General features: G+C 56.8%; 1 protein-coding gene across 1 annotated transcript in view; it reads right to left on the bottom strand.

The window, feature by feature from the left end:
- The window catches only part of LTBP2 (latent transforming growth factor beta binding protein 2), a 100,746-nt gene that overhangs the window by 11,075 nt on the left and 68,531 nt on the right, over positions 1 to 21,140 (bottom strand). Inside the window, exons 11-22 of the mRNA XM_004739267.3 lie at positions 18,419 to 18,583; positions 17,987 to 18,202; positions 16,862 to 16,881; positions 15,729 to 15,771; positions 14,872 to 14,985; positions 12,602 to 12,730; positions 11,816 to 11,944; positions 7,404 to 7,523; positions 2,587 to 2,706; positions 1,142 to 1,264; positions 785 to 910; positions 218 to 343 (exon numbers count right to left, since the gene is read on the bottom strand). Coding sequence (XP_004739324.1) covers positions 218 to 343; positions 785 to 910; positions 1,142 to 1,264; positions 2,587 to 2,706; positions 7,404 to 7,523; positions 11,816 to 11,944; positions 12,602 to 12,730; positions 14,872 to 14,985; positions 15,729 to 15,771; positions 16,862 to 16,881; positions 17,987 to 18,202; positions 18,419 to 18,583 — 1,431 coding nt within the window. The remainder of the gene's footprint in view (positions 1 to 217; positions 344 to 784; positions 911 to 1,141; positions 1,265 to 2,586; positions 2,707 to 7,403; positions 7,524 to 11,815; positions 11,945 to 12,601; positions 12,731 to 14,871; positions 14,986 to 15,728; positions 15,772 to 16,861; positions 16,882 to 17,986; positions 18,203 to 18,418; positions 18,584 to 21,140) is intronic.

The following is a 21,140-nucleotide window of genomic DNA, read 5'->3' as shown; positions in this document are numbered from 1 at the left end:
CAGTTGTCTTTCCAGTTACTGCTGAGGGAGGGGCGAGGATGGCTGTCCCCAGCTCACCCGACCGAGGTGGACAGAGGGGCCCCTGGCCCGGAAGCAGCCCCTGCTGTGTCTGGTCACTCCCTTCTCTAAGAGTAGTGGGTTAGTCTCTAGAACATGCACCCCCCCACCCCGCCCCGTGCTCCCCTCCCTCATCGTGATGGGCGAAGGGAGCTCTCACCTTCACAGGTGTGGCCCAGGGCGCTGGGCTGGTAGCCCGCCTCACAGTCCCTGCAGGAGAAGGAGCCAGCCGTGTTGGTGCAGACGCCTGAGGGGCACACTCCCGGGAAGGCGCACTCATCCAGGTCTGCGGCAGATGGCCAAGCCAGTCACCCTGGGGGCCTGGGAGGGCTCCCCTCACCTGACAGGGAGATTCCCCCCACCTCTGGCCTCCCTCTGTGAGCTTGTGGGCCTCTCTCCGGGCCCCTGGGGAGGGGCAGGCCCTGGCTGTGGGCCTTCTGTGGGGCAACCCTCGACCTGCTCTCCCCAGAATGCTCTGGGGGCGGCTCTCCCATCAGCTTCCCTCTTGTCTCTGTGACTCCCTTTTTTTTTCTCCAGTCATCACCTCCAAACTTGGGGATGATAACAATAGATGCTCTCCTTGGGGCCAAGTCCATCTCTAAGGTCCTCCGGTCTAGCCTGGAGACCCTCAGCATCAGCCCAAAACTGGGCGACGAACAGAATGTTCTTTGGGAGGTAAGAAGGCTATGTTCTTCGTCCCCCTCTGCCTGCCCCTGCCCAGGGTTACCTTCACAGGCTGTGCCGTCCTCGTTCACCCAGTAGCCACTCTCACAGGCCGAGCAGGTGAAGGAGCCCTCAGTGTTGAGGCAGAGGCCTGTGGGGCACGAGGCCCGGCTGGCACACTCATTGACATCTGAAACAGGCCAGCGAGTTCTGTGTGGGGCTGTGCAGGATAGACGTGGCGGGACAGCCGGAGACTGACAGGCGGGCAGGGGTAGGGCGGAGGACGGGTCTTGGCAGGATGGGTGGCTGCGTCGGCAAGGCTAGGGATGTGGGCGCAGGGCTGGGTTAGGAGGGAGTGTGCAGAGGGAAGGAGCTGCCGGCCGGTTTGCCTGTAGAGGAAGGTGCTTTAGCATCTCTGTACCTTGGCAGCCCTTCTCATCTGAGGTGACCTCGTAGCCCTGCTCACAAGAGCATCTAAAGGAGCCCTCCAGGTTGATGCACTTTCCATGGGCACAGAGCCCGGGGGTCAGACACTCATTTACGTCTGTGGAAGAGAAGTCCAAGATGGCGGGCCGGCCTCCTGCCCTTCATGCAGTCCCCATGGTCATGCTTAGGGCATCTTAAAGATGAGGCCAGGGAATCAGCATTCAGAGGGGGCACAGGCCACCCTGGGAAGGCAGTGAGGTGGGTCCTGCTCCCGGCCCCACCCACCTAGGCAGGCCAGCGTGCCCTTCCCGCCTGAGCCCACTGTGGCTCTGTCTGGTCACACAGAGCACTCTGTGGGAAGTCTGGGTGGCTCAGTTGGTTAAGCGGCTGCCTTTGGCTCAGGTCATGATCCCAGAGTCCTGGGATGGAGTCCCGCATCGGGCTCCTTGCTCAGCGGGGAGCCTGCTTCTCCCTCTGCCTCTGCCTGCCTCTCTGCCTGAGCTCGCTCTCTCTCTCTCTCTCTGACAAATAAATAAATAAAATCTTAAAACAAAAACAAAACACACAGAGCACTCTGCGTATGTCCTAGAAAAGGGAGCCAGGCCTCCAGCCCTGAGGCTGGTTTGGCCCATCTGAGGACACCCAGGATGACGTGTCCAAGACCCCTGACTCACCTTACAGTGGATCTAAACCTTTCTGGCCTCCTGCTTGCCAACCAAACAGGTATGATTCCATGTTCCCAGCCCAACAAGCAGCTTCAGTAGGCGAGCGGGCAATGGCAATGCAGAGAGGCTGACCAGCGCCCGGGTGGCTGAGCGGCAGGCTCAAGGGCCTGGGAACTGCCTGCCCTCCCCAGAGCCTCAAAGCATCTATTCACAATTCAGTCCCTCCTGGCATTCTGAACCCTGGGCCCTTCTTCCAGCAGGGACTGATGGGAAAGAACATCCCTTCTACAGCTGACAAGCAGCCCCCTGGGGGGAGAAGACTCCCCCTCCCCGGCCCCGTTCAGGTAGGTGTTGCTGTTCAGACATTGCTGTGGGGCTGCCGAAGAGCGGAACGCCCCTCCTGCCCATAAGCCACGGCAGGGCTTGGCTGCCAGCTCACACCATCATCTCAGCCTCTTCCTGAGACTCTGGGCAACTCATTCTTCCCGGCAGGATCCGGCCACAGAAGCTCCTGGGACCTTGGGCCATAGCTCCCGGATGGACATGCCAAGGAGCCAAAGGGGCCCCCACCCGAGCTGATTCAGAGGGCAGAGCAGCAGTCACTGAAGCACACCCATGTCACAGCCAGCGTCACCCGGGAGCCCAGCCAGGTCAGGGAGGACAACAGCCTCCAAGCCACTTCCCCCGGCCCGTCTCTTTCCCTCCCCGTGTGTGGGCTCCACCAGGGGTCCCAAGGCCAGACAGCCCTCTCACTGCCTCGGCGAGCAGCCCTCACCTACACAGCTCCCGCTCTGGCCCCGGTAGCCCTCCTCACAGGCGAGGCACGTGTAGGAGCCGGGGGAGTTGACGCATCTCCCTTCAGGGCAGGTGCCAGGGTGACGGCATTCGTCGATATCTGCAAAATAACATCCCCTCCCTCGGTCATCCCTGGGAGCCACAGCACGTGGGTGGCTCTGTGAGGTGGGGAGAGGGTTGCCGGGCTCCGACAGATGGAAACTAGGAGAAAGTGAGGGCCGTCCAGTGTTCCCAGCTCCACCTCCCACCCACTGTCCTGCAGGGAAGAGAGAGAGAGAAGAACTTTAGAAAGGAGACTCCCTGGGTGGGGCAAGAGGCCGGGGTCACCACTAGCTCTGGGACGGGGGGGAGAGCTCTGCTTTGTGAGCTGGGCTCCTGGGAAGAGCCTTCGTGTCTGCCTGGGTGCCTCCTACCCTCTGCAGAGCTGAGATTGTGTATGCATTATGCTGCAGGTCCCACAGGCCCCAGGACAGAGAGCCGGCTGGGCCACAGAGGCAGAATGGACTTTCCTGCACCAGGAGAGGACCGAGGATAACCCCCAGTCTCAGAGGAACCCCAGATTCCGCGGCTGATGCGGAGTCCCGGGTGGAGGCTGGCAAGGCTTCTTGGCTGGAGACTTTTGTTCCTGCTCCGAACCACCCAGCACCCAGTCTGGTGAGGTCCAGGAGAGAGTCAGAAAGGGCGAGCCTGGGCACCCATCAGACAAGCAGGGGAAGAGGGGACTCGAGGAGGGAGAGGAGCAGCCAGTCTGGGGAGAATGACAGCGAGGAAGAGGACAGAGGACAGAGAGAGAAAGACGGAGACTGTAGGCAACGTTCTTCCTGACGCAACCTGGCCTACCCAGAAGTCTATCACTCAGGGCGCACGGGATGCGCGCTGAGTTAGGGAGGTCTAACACAGGGCTTGAACTCGGGGTTGGGACTGTGGGAGGATGTGATGGGCCTCTGGCTCCGTGTTGAGGCTCCCAGGCCCTGTCTGTGACAGATGATTGACCTCCAGAGGAGTTGAGAGGATTTACTCTTCCTAAATGGTAATTGTCTTTCTCTGGGAGGAAGTTTCTGGTTTAGGCAGCTTCGGAAGCCCTCCTGCCCAGGAGGAAGACCTACTCAACACCCATGGAAGCAAGCCAGGATGCAGGGCCAAGGGTCGGAACACAGGCCTTCTGCAGAGGGCGAAAGCCAGCAGCTGTTGTTACCGAACAGGACATGGGCCCTGATGTGAAGAACGAAAATGAGTCTCCCTTGAGGCTGTTTGATCTTCAGAAGTCAGGCCACACCAAAGCCCTCTGTCCCAGGAAACTGGGACCCTCTCAAGGCCAAAATCTGACCCTGAGGGTCTAGAAGAGGAAGAGATACACAGGGCAGGTGGTTATTCAGGTGGGTATCTGCGAGGAGAGAGCCAGAACCCCGAAGCAATCTCAGGGACACTGAGATAAGGCCCATCTCTACAAAGAGGGTAGCCAAGAGCCCTTGGTTGGGCTGTGGTGACCCTGGGGTAACTAACCTATTCTAAGAGTTTCTGGAAAGACAGGGATGGAGAGAATTAGATAGAGGAGGGGGAAGAAAGGATCTAGGACCACTGACTTTGGCCGTCCAGGAGACAGCAGCCAGCATCATGGCCTCAGGGCCTTGGCCGAGGTACAGGAGGAAGATGGACAAAGCCATTGGGAATGATAAGCAATCCCTGCTTAGGGAGATAAAGAGGCAGAGGTGAGGACCCTTTTCTAAGGCCACACTGAGAAAAATGAGGTATTTGGATCTCTCCTGCAGGCATCAGGCAGTGCATGAAGGGGGTTAGATTTAGCGGGAGCAAAGAGCCCTCATGTCTGTTCTGGGCACATTCATGGAGGTGGTGCACCCAATTTCTTAGGCTGGGCATGAGGGGAGTCGTGGTACTGATGCTGTTCACTCAGGATCCCAGCTCTCCCCCTGCTGGGCCAGGGTGGGCTCGTGCCCTCTGGCTCTTTGTGGTTGGGTGGGACCAGGGCCTTAGTGCCACTCAGGAGCCAAGAAGTAGGTCATTTACAGACCAAAGCATAATTGTGAGCCCTCTGAAGAGTGCGGTTTCTTTTTCCCATGGAGACTGGCCACATTCAAGATACTGGCTCTTCCTTCTGGCAAGTTCTAGAGTCTGGAAATGTAGGGCATAACCCCCAGCTGACCCATGATGGACATGCAGCGTTGGTCGGATATAAACCTGGCTGTGTTCTAAGCCGTGAAGGCTGGGGTTGTTAATGCAGCGTAACCTAGTCTGTCCCCGCGCTCCCCACTGCTGGCCTCCTCCCTCAGACCAGAACCCCCACTGGTGATCACTGTATGGGAGAGGTCTGTGAGCGCGTGGGAAAGGGAAGGCTCTCCCCAATGGGAGCGGACGTCACAGAGCCATCTGCCGAGCCCATTGGAAGGCGCTGGATAAAGATTCCAGATGAAGCAGATTCTTCTGACTTCTGAACAGTCCGGTGTTAAGGGCACAGATTCTAATGTCACCAGATAACCTGGGGCTGTTCTACCAGTCCTGCTTGTATGTGGACGGGAGCCAGATCATTCTGATTAGACTAGGGTTTGAATTTTAGTCTATAATTACTGTATATATTGGTAGGTTCTCATGGCTTGGTCATCGGGGGCAGGAGCTATCTGTCTTACTTATCACTAGCCCATGGCTGGGGCACAGCTGGAATGTTTGCTCACCAAAGAATGAGACCACATGACTAAAGTTTCACACCCTCTTGTTATGAGGCTGCTGAAGAGACCCCAGGAGACCCAGGGAAAGAGGTGCCCCAGGGACCAGCTTGCCAACTTGTCTGTACCCTGGGAAGACCCTGGCTCTTCTGTAACCAGGGCTTTAGGCTTTGCATGGGGGAAATGTAAGCGGGCCGGTCCCTGCTCCTGTGAGAGCACAGGGTGCTCCAGGGCCAGAAGCTTGGAGAAATTTGGATGCGGTTGGGGTGCAGGAAAGGCCTGGTAGTCTGCATGGGGTCTACCCCTTTTCGTGGGAACGACAGAAATGCCACTGAGACTTTGGATGGGCCACTGTCCAGAACATCCGGGCCTTCCACCAGAGACCTGAGTTGAAGTGGACAGCAGAGTGGTTTCTCAGCTGGAGAGAGAAGAAAGAGAGAGAGAGGAAATTGACCAGGCTCCCGGGGTGATGGCTGGGTCTGTGGTTCCTGATGAAAACCTGGAGAAGTCTGCAGGCTACATCAGGCTGTCTTTGAGCAGCCTGAGTGTCGCCCGGGGCCGGCAACCCATCCTGACCTCCCAGCTGCTGTGTGCGTCTCGGAACTTTTCCTCCTGGTGAGAAGGGGACCACCAGAGGCATGGACTGGAGCATGGGGGGAGTCTAGAGGTGAAAAGGAATGGGGCCTTCATATAGAAATGCTACCCCCTAGGCACCGCAGGTCTTGTACGTACTGTCTTACTTGGTCCTCACCAGGGCCTGTGAGATGGTTTATGGTTTGCATTTTTAGGCGTCAAGATGAGCCAATCCAGGCCCGTCTCCACCAGAGCCTATGCCTATAACGTGGACTGCTTAGTATAAATCTGGTCTTTTTAGTGTCCTGGAATTTTCTTGGTTCATCTCCTTTAGTTTTACTTTTTTTTTTTTAAATGAAAAAAAAATGAAGTCTAATGTCAAGTTTGTCCTGTTGTCGTGCTTAAACGAGGTAATCTATCTATTATAGGTAATCTGTAAGTCCTCACACAGCTAGCTCCTGGCACACAGAAGACACCCACCAAAAAGCAAATTCCCTCACTCTCCATTCTCCTGGAAAATGCCAGGCTTTCTGACTCCATCATGCTCATGAGAACAAAGAGTACATTTTGGCTTTGATTGGGGGCAGGCCAGGGTGTTAACGGGAGAGCACCAAGAGGGAGACATTGAGAGGAGAAGGTGACCCCCGGGGTGCTGCAGAAAGAGAGCCATCTGTCCTCCACTCCCAGCTGGCTCTCCCCTTTGCTAAAACCTTCTAGGACTCTGGACTTGGCTTCCTGGTAATGTCACTGGAAAGGGGGACACCTCCCTTCACAAGGTATTCAGCTCCAGGACCCTGTGAAACCAGGCCAAGTGCTGGCCAGGTAAAACCTGGAGGCTGGTAGGTGGCTAGTCCTAAACTTGGGTCAAGGGCAGGATTTCTTTCCAGAGGGAACCTTGCCTTACCCTGCTTCCTTCCTGTCTCAGCCAGTCTTAGCATCTAGCGCAGGCCTCCTGCAAGCCTCGCACACCCCAGCCTGGCAAGGAGGGGGTGGTGCTGCCAGGAGCTGGCGGGATAGTAGCAGCTTCCAGCCAGCCTGGGAGGAGCCCACACAGCAATGTCGCAGCCGCCTTTCAGCAGGGCCCGGGAAACAACACAAAGATCAGGGCTCATGCATTCATTCTTCACTCACTCACTCGTTCAGCTGGCATTTGCTAACATTTATCCAATGCAGGACATTCCTCCGGTGTCTGCACGTGAGTCTTCTAAGGATGGGGTCCAAGCCCGAGGAGCTCACAGCCTAACCAGCTTTAGCAAGTGGGCCCTGGTCAAGTCCCCAAGCTCCTCCCAGAGAGACCAGCGTCTCCTCCATCATACAGGAGAGCGGTGTGGCTCAGGCGAGGGCTGTTCCCGGGGTCTCACGTATGTAATGTTGCTTGAGCTCCCCTGCTTTGGGAGGCAGATGGGACACCATCACGGAGGGGATGGAAGGCCTCGCGAGGTCCGAGGCAGAGACAAGCTGGAAGGCGGGGTGGGGGCAGCTAGCACCTGGGAAGGACCGAGAGGTGGTGGGGCCGCTGGCTGTGCTCCCTGATCTCATTTCTTACCTTGACAGTGTCCCTTCCTGACCATGATGTAGCCCTGGTCACACTGGCAGTGGTACGAGCCCTCCGTGTTGGTGCACCGTCCCCCGTGGCACACCCCAGGCTGCTCACACTCGTCTATGTCTGTGAACACACAGGGAAGTCGTGAGTTGGGCCAGCCCTGCAGGGAGTCCTGGGGCATCGCTCGGGAACACAAGGACACCATGCTGAGGCCCCTGGGAAATGCACCCCATCCCAGGATGACGGGGGTGGGGGTGGGGGTGGGTGGCAAGTCTGAGACTGATCTGGCTCAGGCCTCTGTAAACCCCTGAGGGCCTTTCTCCCCGCGGACGCTACTTTGGGGAGCCTTGGGGACCCTCAAAGCTGTATCCTCACCCTGAGACAGGGGCTACTTTTGAGGTCAGATGGCATGATCTGAGGCCAATAAAATCCTCTTCCTGACCCCCGTTCATCCTCCAGAGGCCTGCTCCTGGGGTTCCTAGGGGCCTTCTGGAAGTTAGGGCTTTATGAGCCAGAGAGGAGCATCTCAGGCAGCTGCGGATCCTGTGAAGCTGTTTACGCCATCATCCCGCAGTGTCCTTGTGCCCCACAGCGGCTCAAAAGCCCAACCTGGGTCATGGCACCTCCCTGCCTATGCCCTACCGGGGTTTCCTGCTGTTTCTGCCTGGCTCCCAAGGCATCTGCCACCTGGCCCCAGGTTCGCTGCCTTTGCTGATCCCCACCAGTCCAGCCACCGAGCCCTCGTTCACACAGACGACCCCATGTGGGGTACTTTTCTTCGCCTCAGTGGTCAGCAGTCCTACTCCCATTTCAAGCACTGGTTCAACTGATCACCTCCAGGTGGCTTTGGCCACTCCCCATTCCTTGCCCCCACATCATATCAATGGAGAATCTACCTTAGCCTCCCACCTCCCCAGGCACTGGTTCAAACTCTCCTCCGGGCCCCTGTGCAGATTAAATGAGATAATCCTAGTGGGGGGCCTAGCTGAGTGGCACGAGGTAAGCACTGAAGAAATGTTAGCTATTACTACTCTGGCATTAAACCCACCCTATAAATCTGATCTCCTAGGCCTAGCATGTGAGATCTTTCATGATCTGGCCCCTGTCTGCTCCACCCACTTTGGCCCCATGTCCCAGCCTCAGCCACACAGGACCCGCTTCTGAGCTTGGGCGTGTGATACTCTTTTGCCCTGAGTGGCTTCCTGCCCCTGGGGTTGGCTCTCTCCAGCTCTTCTCTTAGGAGAGGTTGACCTCTCCCCGCCAACCCCATATGCCTTTTCCCAGGGTTCCCTTAGGACCCAGCTATTATAGTAACTGTTCATTTACTTGATTTTTTCTCCCCAAGTGCTGAGACTGTCCCTCATTATCCTAATGTCTCCAGTTCAGAACCCCCCAAAGTGCTAGTTGCGTGAATGGAAAACTAACCATGTGGTTATGGACAGTGTTTTTTATCTGAGCAGTACTTTGTAACACTGCAGTGCCCAGCAGACTCCCCGGCAGAAGGTGTAACCCCCCTGCCCCAGGCCCGAGACTGGAGACTCTGCCCCAGCAGCACCGGAACCTGCATCTGAATCACTCTCTAGGCATTTCTGAAAGAACTAGTCCTCTCTCTGAGAAGCTGTGGTCCCAGTGGGCGAGGAAAGGGAACTCAGAGCCAGAGCCACATGTGGGCCCTTGATGAAGAACTTGGACGGGGGATGAGGCTGAGAAAACAGACTTGCTTTCTGGAGAAATATGGTCAGGGGAACAGAAGAAAACAGAGCTTAGGGCCCATAGGAAGATGGACTTCAGATGGATTCAAACAGACTATAAAAGGTGAAACTCTAACTTCAGTGGAAGAATGTGCAGAAAGAAGACGCTTGGGTGGCTCAGTGGGTTAAATCTCTGCCTTCAGCTCAGGTCATGATCTCAGAGTCCTGGGATCGAGCCCCGCATCGGGCTCTCTGCTCAGCAGTGAGTCTGCTTCCCTCTCTCTCTCTGCCTGCCTCTCTGCTTACATGTGATCTTCCTCTGTCAAATAAATAAATAAAATGTAAAAGAAAAAAAAGTGTAGAAGGAGATCTTTGTAGCTTACAGTTTGGAAAGGACTTCTTAACTCAAGCCCCAAAAGTATAAGAAATAAGGCAAAAAGGTTAATTTCAACACATGAAAATTAAGGATTTCTCTTTAAAAAGGACCTGTGGGTAAGGTTGTGGAAGGGGGCGAAATGAGAGACTCGGAATATCTACATCCAGGCAAGTGTCTGTGATGTGTAAGGGACTCCCAAGGTGTCACAAGTAAAACCAGCAACTGCTGAAAAACTGAGCAAAAAATAGGGAAGATCAAGAAACTCAATGCCTAATGTATTAAGATATGCTCACACTTACTGGTAAAGTAAATGTTTTTAAAAATATCTAATGTTCAAATAATTTATATTGGTCCATTACTTATATTAATTTTAATTCCAGAAATGGTTATAATTTTTATTAATTAATTATATAAGTTAATGAAATTATTCACACATAATTAAATAATGAGCTACTGCTTTATAAGATTGGCAGAATTTAGCAAGTGGGTGTTATCCTGAGTAGGGGCCCAGTAAGTAGCAACCGAGCCCCCCTGGGAGAGGCAAGAGCAGCTACCTGGGGCTCCCTCCCTAGCTGCTGGGGCCAGCAGAGACAACCTGCCCCGGTGACCCCACTCCCTGAAGCAGCCACTGCTTGTCCCCAGCCTGGTGCCCCAGGCGGGGCCTCTGGCCTCCAACACCTGCCATGCAACAAAGCCCAGAGAAGCCCCCTTGTCCCCAGCCTCTCCCTTCACAACCCCCACGCTGTTCTGAGCTGCGCTGCTGAGTCACGTCCCAGAAAGCCTGCTCGTGCTCTGGCCACCCTCTGCTTACAGACCTCTCCTTCCGCTCACTGCCTGCAGGACGGTGTCCGAACACTTTAGCCAGGTACCCCCGGCTTCACCTAGAGGCTCGGCCCCTGTCCTTTCCTCCTCAGACCCCACGCTCTAGTCACACTGGATTGATCATTATTCCCACTCTGCGCTCTGGTGAAACGGTTTCCTTTCCGGGGATACCCTGCTTCCTCCTTTCCTTCCCAGCGCGTGGAAGGGAGCGCGTTGGAAGCCTACCACGCTTTGGGGCCAGAATGACTTTGATTCTGTTTCTAGCTCTGCTCCAGCTAGCTATGAGGTCCCGGGGATTTGGACTTCAGCACTCTGAGCCTTGGTTTACTGACCTATAAAATGGGGTAAGGCTGTCTACCGCCCAGGGGTGAGCTGATGAGCTTGATGGGAGGAAGGGTTTAGGACAGTGTCTGCATTCTGAAGCGCTCACGAAATGCTGCCTGGGACCCTCCCCGCCCCAGCCCCAATGATCCCTCAGCGAACCCGACTGCACCTTCCACAGAGAACCAGTGGCTTCCTCACCTGGATCCCACGCACCACGCGCTCACACCCAACTCACTGCAGGAGCCCAGAGCTCACATGGAGCCTGGCTCGCACGTGCTTAACACTTGGTGCCAGTGAAGGTCATGTGAAATTCTCCCACTCTGATTAAGTTAGCTGGTTTTCGCCTCTATTCCCCTTTTCTCCATCAGGGCACCTGCACGGCCTTGGTCTCTGCAGACCGGATCTTCAGGGGATTAGGACCTGGGGGCTATGGTCATGAGAGGACGCCCAGCTTCCAGATCTCCAGGAGGGAGCTGTGAGGGAGTGCTGGGCTGCCCCGGTTGGAACCAGCCACTCGAGCCTCAAGGACAGCAGTGCCATCCTCTGGGTGAGGCTTCCCTCTGTGCATAACCTCTGGGCACTGCTTGAAAAGCGCCGCTTCATACCTCTGTGAGCTCAGTCATAAAAATGTACGCGGAGGCTGTGTATCTCAGCACAAGTGCTGGATATTCAAGGGTTTGGGCTGGAAGCCACTTTGCCAAGGGCCCTGAGCAGGGGGCTGCGCCTCCCCAGGGAAGCATGAAGACTTCCAGGCTCTCTGAGCTGCGGGAAACCCTCTTGCAAAGGCACTCCCGCTCCCCCGTCTGCCAGGAGTCCCAGCTGATGTCCTCACACTTAACCCTCCTGACCCAAAATGGAAGCAGCTCCTAGTCACTCAGAATTCGGGGACTAGACTTTTAGTTTTCATCTCCAGCCATGTTCCCTGACCCTCTCACACTCTAAGCTCCAGCCACACCTCCTTGGGGCCTTGGTGAGTGTTGCTGTCTTTCAGGTTTGAACCTCTCCTTCCGGTCTGGTCTCAGCATAGGGGTCGGCTTCCACTCGGGTCCAGGTCAGAGCCCTGACTCTCCGTTCTCACAGCCCCTGAGCTCCACACACTGCAGTGCAGTAGCTGGGTGCTGTGAATGCCCAGACCCTCTTCCCCCTCAACACTCTGCATGGGGTCCTTGGCCCATCCCAGGGACGCAGGCAGGCTCGCTTACCTTGGCACTCCTGCGTGGTCCCTGAAGTGGCCAGCGTGTAGCCAGGGTAGCAGAAGCAGGAGTAGGAACCCACTCGGTTGACGCAGCGCCCTCTTCCCGCGCAGGGGTCCCTCAGACACTCATTGTCATCTGAGCAGAGGAAGGTGGGGAGGGAGGTCAGGGGGACCTTTCTTTGGGCACCTGTCATCAACCTGCCCATGCTAGGAGCTGGACTGGGGATGGTACTGTGGGTCAGGGAGGGGATGAGGGAGGACAAGAGGCCGTGGAGATGAAAAATCTCTAAGGCTGGGGTCACCAAGTCTGCCCATAGGGCCCACTCAGGCACCAAGGGCCTGGGGCAGTGGCCCAGCACTTCCTTCCTGCCCCATGCCGCCCTCCCCCAGTGACCCCCTGATCACTTCCTGTCCTTCAAGGCACAGTGGATGTTTCTTTCTTGTGTCAAATTCTTGAGGGGTGGGGATTGGTGGAGACATTTCCAACTAGGGTAGGCCTTGGTCTGCTGTGTAGGCAACAAGATGGCTTGTGGTGGGGGCGGGGGGTGGTTGCTGATCTCAGAGGTGATGGCTCCAGGCCCTGGTCAATGGGGGCTTCCTACTCTCTTGGAGTCCTGGAGACTCATCAGATAGTGCTCCCAGAGACTTGTTCCCCCACAATTAAGATAGTTTTTGTCTGCAGGGCTAGTACTCTTCTTCAACTCTTTGACCACACAGCACCGCTTGGACCTTCTGCTAGAGGCTCGACTCTGTCCCCCACCCCTGAGTGGGCCCAGGGTGACCCAGGGCATACCCGTGCAGTAGGCCTGGCTGGGGTGCAGCTGGTAGCCGGGGCTGCAAATGCATCTGTATCCATCTGGGAGGTTCACGCAGGTGCCGGGCCCACAGATGTTGGTGGCTCCAGCAGCACATCTGTCGATGCCTGTGGGAGGCAGAGCAAAGCAGAGTTATGGTGGGGGTGAGGACAGACAAAGGCTGCGGAGTAGGATGGGGAGACTGTGAGGGCAGGGCACAGGGGCCTCCGAGGACTCCCAGAAGCCTTGCTCCATTCCTGGCTGGACCCTCCCATATCCTTGTTAGCATGGCCTTGTGTAAAACCCCATAGCACTCCTCCCAGGACCCCGAGTCCCAGGATGGATCTCACAGTAGTGTATCCCTTTGACTGAGACCCAGTGGGCTCCCCTGGCCCATGTCCCAGCAAAGGGTCTCCCCTGCTGAGGCCCCCAGCCTGCCCTCTCCCTGAATAAGAGCATGGCTCTCGCCCACAATCCCCAGAGCTTCCCTTCCCCCAGACAGATAGAGCTGGTAAGTAGGGTGTTGAGGGACACCTGCCAGAGGGAGAAAGGAGAGGGGGTGCTGGGGCCAACTGAGCAGGGCCTTGAATGCCATGTTGAGACAGGGGGTCCTGCAAGGTGGGGTACGATCGGAGCTATCTCAGAAAGACCATGCATCTTGCCATGCTCAGAAAGGCAGCAAAAGGCCGATGGACTGGGCGGGGAGGCACAGGGGGCTCTTCGAAACCCACTGAAATAATTCAAACAGGGGCTGCCCTGGGTGGTGGTTATGGGGTAAAAAGTGGGGAGACATGCTGAGTTCAGGAATAGTTTGTCGACTTGCCCAGACTCAGCACTGAGACAGCATAAAGGCTAGCTTTTTTGAACTGTGGACTCAATACTAGAAAAGTGCCTGGCGCGTAGAGTGTGCTGACTGGACATGTGACCAAATGCATGAGAGGCACTGGCAGCCTTGTGTCTGCCCTGAGGTCTCTGACGTAAGCCCACCCGCCCAGGGCCCCCCACCCTGCCCCACAGCACGAGGTACCTCCGGAGACCCAAGGGAGGGGACGAGGCCTGTGTTGGTCCACAGCAGGGCCTCACAGCCTTTGCTAAATGGGCCTGTTTGCAAGGTTACCCTGTCCCTGGCCTGGCTCCAAGTTTGCATCAGTGCAGGGGCCTTGTGGGGACCCCCTGCCTGGTTCTAAATATCTTCCCAGAAGGGTAAGATTGGGGGAAAGCAGGGGAGAAGGAGGATTAAGCTGTGGATGGTGACTGTGAGGGAGGGGTCTGTCCCCCACCCATGATGCTGAGAGCTGCTGTGGGCTTTTCTTCCTGCTCCTCAGCCCGGTCCCTGCCTCCAGACCCATTTTCCTTGTCAGAGAATCCTCAAGGGAGCTCCTGAACCCAGCACCTCTTGCCTGCGCAGCAGAGGGGGACAAGGACCATCCCTGGAGCAGTGCACTAAGCACAGAGAGAGAAAGGGGGCCTGGGAAAGGACAGCAGGACACCCTGGTTCAGCCCTGGGAGGGCCAGCCCCTTTCTCCACCCCGCACTCTCTAGACTGTTCCACCAGGCTGCAGGGACTCTCTCTTTGCCGGAAGAAATCCAGAGGTACCCCTCTCCCCTGAGGTGAGCTGAGTCTGCGAAGTCAGCCAGCCCCCAGCGAGGGCACACATGAGGGCACGCACACGTGAGGGCACACACACGTGAGCACACACGTGCACAGGGAGCCGCTGTGGCATCACCCTCTTGGCTCCTCTCGAACCAAGTCCCCAAACAATGAGCCTTTGAGGAGGGCACATTCCAGAGCAAGGTGGATTTGCCAGGCATTGCCCCCACGCCGCACGCCCTCACCATCGTGGCCGGCGGAGAGGGGAACCCGGGCCCCAGACAGTTAAACAACCTTGACAACAGAACCGCTTTCCTTCCTGAAAGCCGAGGAGGAAAGCAGGAGGCTGCCCGCTGCCAGGGCTCTCCGCCGACTCAAGGTCAATGCCCCAGGGGAGCCAGGCTCCCGGAGGCTCCTTGCACTGCCCTTCCTCCTGGGGGGCGGGCAGAAGCTCCTAGAAAGCCCAGGAGGAAGAGGTGCCCCCAAGCCCTCCCTTCTCTTTCTCCTCCCCTGCTTGACTGGTGCTCCTGACAGGACTCCTGGGTTCCCGAGGGCACCCCGTGAGATGAAGCCAGGGCCATTGAGCCTGAGCGGGAGTTCACCAGAGGCCGTGTCTCTGTGGGCGAGGCCCTGGAGCTGGCTCTGCCCGGCCGCCCCCCACCAGGCAACTGCAGGTACCTGAGGGGCCCAGGGCCGCCAGCCCCTCGGCGGTGGTGGTCACGTGCTCTTCTTCCTGGTGGTCTGGAACCCCCTGGCCAGGAAGGGGTGGCGTTGGTCTTTCTACAGCATCTCCTGCAGGGGGAGGGGGTGGGGAGGGGAGAGCAGCTGGGCCACGGCCCCACCTGCCTTCCCATCCCCCGACAGCATTCCCTCCAGAGACACTGGCAGGGTCCCTTCCCTCCTCCTGGCCTTCCGATGGCAGAACCAGGCGTGGAGTCTAGGGCAGCTCAGCCCTGCGGCCTCCTGGGCTGCTGAAACTTAGCCCGGTTCCAGATGCAGTCAGAGAATCGGAGAGCTCTAATGGGACCCCGAGCACATCTAGTCTCAGCTTCCGTTTTGCGGGCCACGAGACAGGTTTGTGACAGAAATGGCCAGTGATTCAGAGCCAAACAGCTCGGTGGACACAGAGCCCCTGGGCAGTGCCCTGTCCCCAACTCCAGTGACCCTCAGCAAGCTGGGGTCTGCAGAGCTCGAGCCATTTCCCAGAGGATGTCGGGACATGGGGGAAGGGCTCTGGGGACCTGCTGGGCCCCTGTTTAGCCTGCAATTCTGCTTTGGTCTCCTTTATACAAGTGGCACCATGAAATGCAGAAAGGGTGCTGTGGCTGGGGAAATATTTGCAAAACAGCTCATTGTCTTTCACGGATCTTGCTGCCCCTTGGGTGGATAGAGTGCCCCCCCAAAAAAGCACTCACATGTCACCCATCCACAACCTCATCAGATCCGAGCCCCGTGTATCAGCCCACGACACAAACTCTGTGGTGTGTCTTTCCCTCCCTTCTGTTTTCGGGGAGCCACTAGGGGCAGGGACTCACCTGGGACCCAGGCAGGTACTTGGGTAGTAGTGCTGGTTGTGACCTGTGCAGACAGACAAGGTCACTGTTGGTTCCTTGGTGCCCCCACCGTGACATGCTTTCTCCCACCACACTCACCCCTGCTTGCTCACTTTCTCGTTCCTTCTAGCTCTCAATGAGTTCTTCCTCTGTGCTGGGCACGTTGCCAGCACTTTATGTCCCTGGTCTTAACTAATCTGCTCAACTAGCCTAGGACAGTAGGTTGTAACGATTAAGGGAGCCGATGTCTGCGCAGTGTCACATCAGCAATGCTTGACGATCGTCCCAATGCCATAAGCCCAGATAAAGCAACAGAAACTTGAGGTTCACTAGCTTCCCCAGGGTCACAGGACAAGGGTGGTGAGGCTGAGACCCTAGGCCATACCTCGTGTCCCTCACCACAGCCCGCAGCCAATGGTGGTGACCAAGAGGAGAGAAGGGGCAGAGGATGACAGAGGGTCAGGGTCACGCTGGGGGCGGTGAGGACATGGACAGAGGATCTGGTTTGGGAGGACAACACATGATTCCCCAGGGAGAGAAGCAGCTCCCTGGAGAAACCATGTTTGGGGACAGTCAGGTCTGCAGGTAGGAGTGGCAGGGGACAGGGTAGGGATTGGCAGACGGGTGAGGGAAGAAGCAGGTTCACTCTTCCAGAATGTTTTTCTAAGAGGACATTCGGTTCTTTACAGGGGAATCCTGGGCACAGGGAAGGGCGTGGAGTGCTTTGAGACCATCCACAGCCGTTTCCACTTCCCCGCAAGCCACCCGCACAGGAGATCTTGAGGTGTAAGCAAGTCATGCTCCTGAAGTACGGAATCCAGAATTAATCTGGAACCAGTTCTATCTAGATCTTATCTGCAGAGCTGGGACTAACGGGACGTGTTCTTACCTCCTTTCTGAAGGGGACCCCCGAGAGAATACTTGTACAAGAGCTGTTCTTACTTCCCTTAGGGTAAAACCAGGTCTCTGGATGGACCCGCCCACTCCAGCATCCCCATACATAATCCATCTGTCTCCCTTTCCTCTTTCAGGAGACAGCACCCTGCCGTGTCAGTGGGGACCCTCTCCCACTCCCTGCCATGCTTGCCCAGCCCCTGCTGGGAGGATACACTCACCTGGCCAGCCTGAGAGTCTCCTGGGAAGGAAAGGTGAGAGCATGAGCTCAGGGAGGAGCCTGGCTGCCTTCTCCCCTCCACCCATGGCCAGGGTTTGTTCAGTCTCTGATGTCCTGAACTCTGTCCCCAGAGGTCAGCCGTGGAGAGAGTGCAGAATCTTTTAACCTGCTTCTGCCCCTCCCGCCCTGCCGGGACTGGCCACCAAAGATCCCCAAATGCCAGGTCTGGAGGGCCTACAAGGTGCCTTCACCGGTGAGAGGAAATCTCCAGCCTTTCTCTAAGGCCTCAGGGAGAAGTCCCGCCCCTTCCAGGGCCAGTCCGCCCATCAGTCCTAGCTGTAACCCTCCTCTTTGCTCTGCCACCTCCTCCCTCTCAAGCCTCCCAGTAAAGCCTCCGCCCCTTGCCCTGGGCTATAGCCCCAGGGAACCATTCTAGAAAGAGAGGAGCTGCTCCTGGTCTGGAGGGGCTCCAGTTCCCATGACCACTGGGGCTCTGTCCTGACTTCCCTGTCTGTTTGTTCCAGATTCGCAGGGCAATTTTGGCCATCACATAGCTCTCCTGGTCTTAGTATATCCTTGGCCTCCTGCACTGTGGGCTACCGGAACCTGGGTGTGATTTCAGTATGGTTTTTTGGGGGGCCCCGCCAGGGGCACCTTGGCCTTGTCTTTCTGGCCCAAGCCTCCTGGGCCTCTGGTCATTGAGCTGGAGTTGGTGCCCCGACTCTAAGGCCAGGAGGGGATCTACAGCCTTGGACTCCCCAGGATCTCCCTGCCAGCTCTCAGGCCTTGCAGCCAGCGCTAGCCCAGAAGCAGCAGGGCTGGGGACGGAAAGGCCTGATCAGCTGGAGCTGGGGCTGCCGCTGACATCTCCCACTTCCATTGGCAACGCCTGGGGTGTGGGCCTCTTTGATCCCACACATCAGGGGATACAGGGGAGGCCTTCCCAGCACGCCAGGCGAGGAGGTTCCTGGGACCGGGAGCTACTGCTCTAAACTCCCTCTCTGAATGCTCCAGAGCTGGGAAGCCGGGTGCCCACCAGGATAAATACCCAGAAGCTCTTGGGGGGTTGGGACGGGGGGGGGGGGGGGCAGGGGAACACCTCAGGCCCCTCCCGCAGCCCAGATACCCTTGTCAGGGACAGTCTTGGCCTCCAGCCAGGTGTCAGTGACGGCCCGAAGCTGCTGCCTCCCTTCGGACCCAGGCGCGGTCCTGAAGCTCTTCAGCGGGTGCTCCCTGGAGGGCCTGGCCAGCTCCTCCTCCTCCGCCTTCCTCATGGCCAGGCGGACATGTGAGCTCGAGTAGGTGTAGCCCTGGCCAGCAGGGCAGATCTCCCCAAAGGCCTCTGCAAGGTCAAGGGTCAAAGGACAAGCTGAGGGGCACAGTTCCCGAGGGAACCCAGGGCCCTCCCTTTCCTCCGTTCAGGGGGACAAACAATTGTTGCAGTGAGGGAGGAGGGACCCAGGTTGGGGTGAGGAGTTGAGCAAGAGGGAGGGAAGACTAAGGGTCTGGCTTGGAGGAAGCCCTTGGGGGCCAGAGCTGTGCTGGGACGGAGGCTTACCTGTGCCGGGCAGGGGGCATCTCTCACACTGGCTGCCCCAAGCTTTGCCCACCCGGCTGCAGCAGCAGATCTGCTTGGTGATGCTCTGGGCCAAAGGCAGGGCGCAGGTGCCAGGCCCCACCGACCGGTAGCACAGCCCCTGCTGCATGGAGATGGCCTTGTCGGCTGCAACAGACACGGCAGGGGGGTGGGCAGGGGGCCGGCCTCGAGGAAGCGCAGGGAGGAGAGGGGCAGTGGGTGGGAGCAGCTGCTGGCAGTGCACACCCGGCTGGCCTGGCCCGAGTCTCAGTCTGCAGCTCTGGGCCGTGGAAATGCTCAAAAGAATGTGGGGAGGAATGGCCACAGGTAGAAGGCTTCGGGATCTCCTTGTGCTAACCTACTGGATGGGCCCCTTGACTCTCCACCTCCCGTGGAAAGCCCAAGGGCAGGAAATGGGAACATGCCGGCTTGTCTCCAGGTGCTGGGTTTACAAGCATTTACAAAAGCCTGCCACTGGCCTGGCAGCCGTGCTGTGTGCTCTAGGGCCACAGTCTCCCTGGGACGATGAGACAAGGTGAGAGCTGAAGGCCTGATGGGAAGCTTTGAGGACAGGGACCTTATTGTGGCCATCTCTGTAGCGCAGCAACCTGGGCAGTGTCTGGGGCTTGGGACGCTCAGTAATGCTCGCTGGACCCACATGCATGAATCAAAATGCTGTGGGCCACCGAGAGTGAGAGCTATGCTGGGTTTAGGTGGTAACAATACTACCACCATTGTCCCCCTTCTTGTCCTTTGAAAGTGAGTAGTGAAGACTGTCCTCTTGTATATTATCTCAGTGGAGGGTGAAGAGCTCACGCCACATGGAAATAGACCAGATTCCTTGTTGGGCCAGACGAGGGGCTGAGGGATGTGTGGAGAGGACAACACTCAAAGCTAAGCAGTCGATGACCCTGGGGAAGTTCAGGTCAGGACCCAGGACTCAGCAGGCCAAGTTCAAATCCCTGCTCCAAGATCAGCCACATGACCTCCCTGGGATTTACCGTCTTCATGCATCAAATAAGAATGATGATAATGCCATGGGGAGGAGACACGTGTTTCTTTCTGCTCGGCATCCACACCCCTGTGTTCTGGTGAAAGCACCCTGGTTTTCCTATGGCATCTACCCTGTCTACCATTCTGTCCATGTGGAGTGGAGGCTGACCCTATTTCCTAGCTGAAAGAGTCTATACCCCTGGTCATAGCGAGTGGGTCAGGGATGGGCACTTGACCAAGTGGACCCAATGCTAATAATCAGCTTTGGGACTTTCCCTGGATTATTACAAAAAAGATACTTTTTATTTCTCTATTTTTAAATTGGAGTTTGCAGGACTGGGAGATGTAGGCCTACTGTCTGGTGGCCACCTTTGACGGAATTATGAGATCAATACAAAGGAAGCAGAGCACGGGGCATCCCAAAGACACTGTGTGTGCCTGGATCCAACCAAGCCTGAGGCATACCCACCCCTCGACTTCCTAGTTGTGTGGACCAAGGAATTATTTTTGCTTACAGTGGTTTGAGTTGGGGTTCTGTCATCTGTAGCCCAAAGGCCCCTGACTAATATACTTAAAAAAAAAAAGTTTGTTTGTTTGTTTAAGTAATCTCTACACCCAAAGTGGGGCTCAAACTAATGACCCTGAGATCAAGAGTTATATGCTCCACCAACGGAGCCAGCCAGGTCCCCCCTGACTAATATACTTTCTTCACGATGATGGAGGTAAAAGTGCCTTGTCAAAGATCGTGATCAGTTATTGGTCAGTCCATGAGCCTAGGTCTCCAGGTATAATCTCTGCTCTCAGCAGCCACTTCCCTTGGGACACTGTAGGAAATGGCTCGGTCCCCTTGAGCCCCAGGGTGGAGGTGACCTGGCTGAGAGTATCAGGAGGCTGCCCCAGCCCAGAGGGGGGTGGCCCTTGCAGACCAGCTCTGGTCAGCTGGTAGGGAAGAGGGCAGAGCTCAGAAAGGAAGCTCAGTGGGGAACAGCAAGGAGGGAGACAAAATAAAGAACACCCGAGGGCCGCTTCTGCCTCCTGTATTAAGTTAGCATCTCTTTCTGGCGCTAATAAGTAAAAGTCACTTCAGGAGTTAAAATTGTCTGTCCGAGAAAGCAATCTAAAGTGGGGATGGGGGTGCCTGGGTGGCTCAGTGGGTTAAGCCGCTGCCTTTGGCTCAGGTCATGATCTCAGGGTCCTGGGATCGAGTCCCGCATCAGGCTCTCTGCTCAGCAGGGAGCCTGCTTCTCCCTCTCTCTCTCTCTCTGCCTGCCTCTGTGCCTACTTGTGATCTCTCTCTGTCAAATAAATAAATAAAATCTTTAAAAAAAAATAAAAAAAATAAAGTGGGGGTGGGATGAGGAGAGGGAGGGCTGTACGTCCCTGAAGGCATCGGTCACATGTCCCTGTCTCCATGAAGTCTCCCCGAGAGCCCTCGGATGCACTCTCCCCACTCTGGCCTCTTACTGTCTCCTCTCCCTGGACACATGGACTGGGTCCCATCTCATCCTTCCTGTCACACGGGACGCTCCTTCTGGGTGGCGCTGGAGTCTTGCTCGTCCTGTGGCCTCCCCAGACCTAGTTACCTGGTGGTTTGTGGACTGAGGGCCTGGCTAGCCTCGGGGAGCTCTGCAGAGCTGGGGAGCAACCTGACCTGGGCTGCCCCGTCACAGATGCCAGTCAGGACTGGTTTTATTCAGTTCTGGTCAGGCCT

The sequence above is a fragment of the Mustela putorius genome, unplaced genomic scaffold (assembly GCF_011764305.1).
Source record: "Mustela putorius furo isolate JIRA1106 unplaced genomic scaffold, ASM1176430v1.1 tig00000129_pilon_pilon_pilon, whole genome shotgun sequence".
In the NCBI taxonomy this organism is placed as follows: Eukaryota; Metazoa; Chordata; class Mammalia; order Carnivora; family Mustelidae; genus Mustela; species Mustela putorius.
The sequence above is the reverse complement of the archived record's forward strand: the minus strand, read 5'-3'. Positions and strand labels throughout refer to the sequence as shown.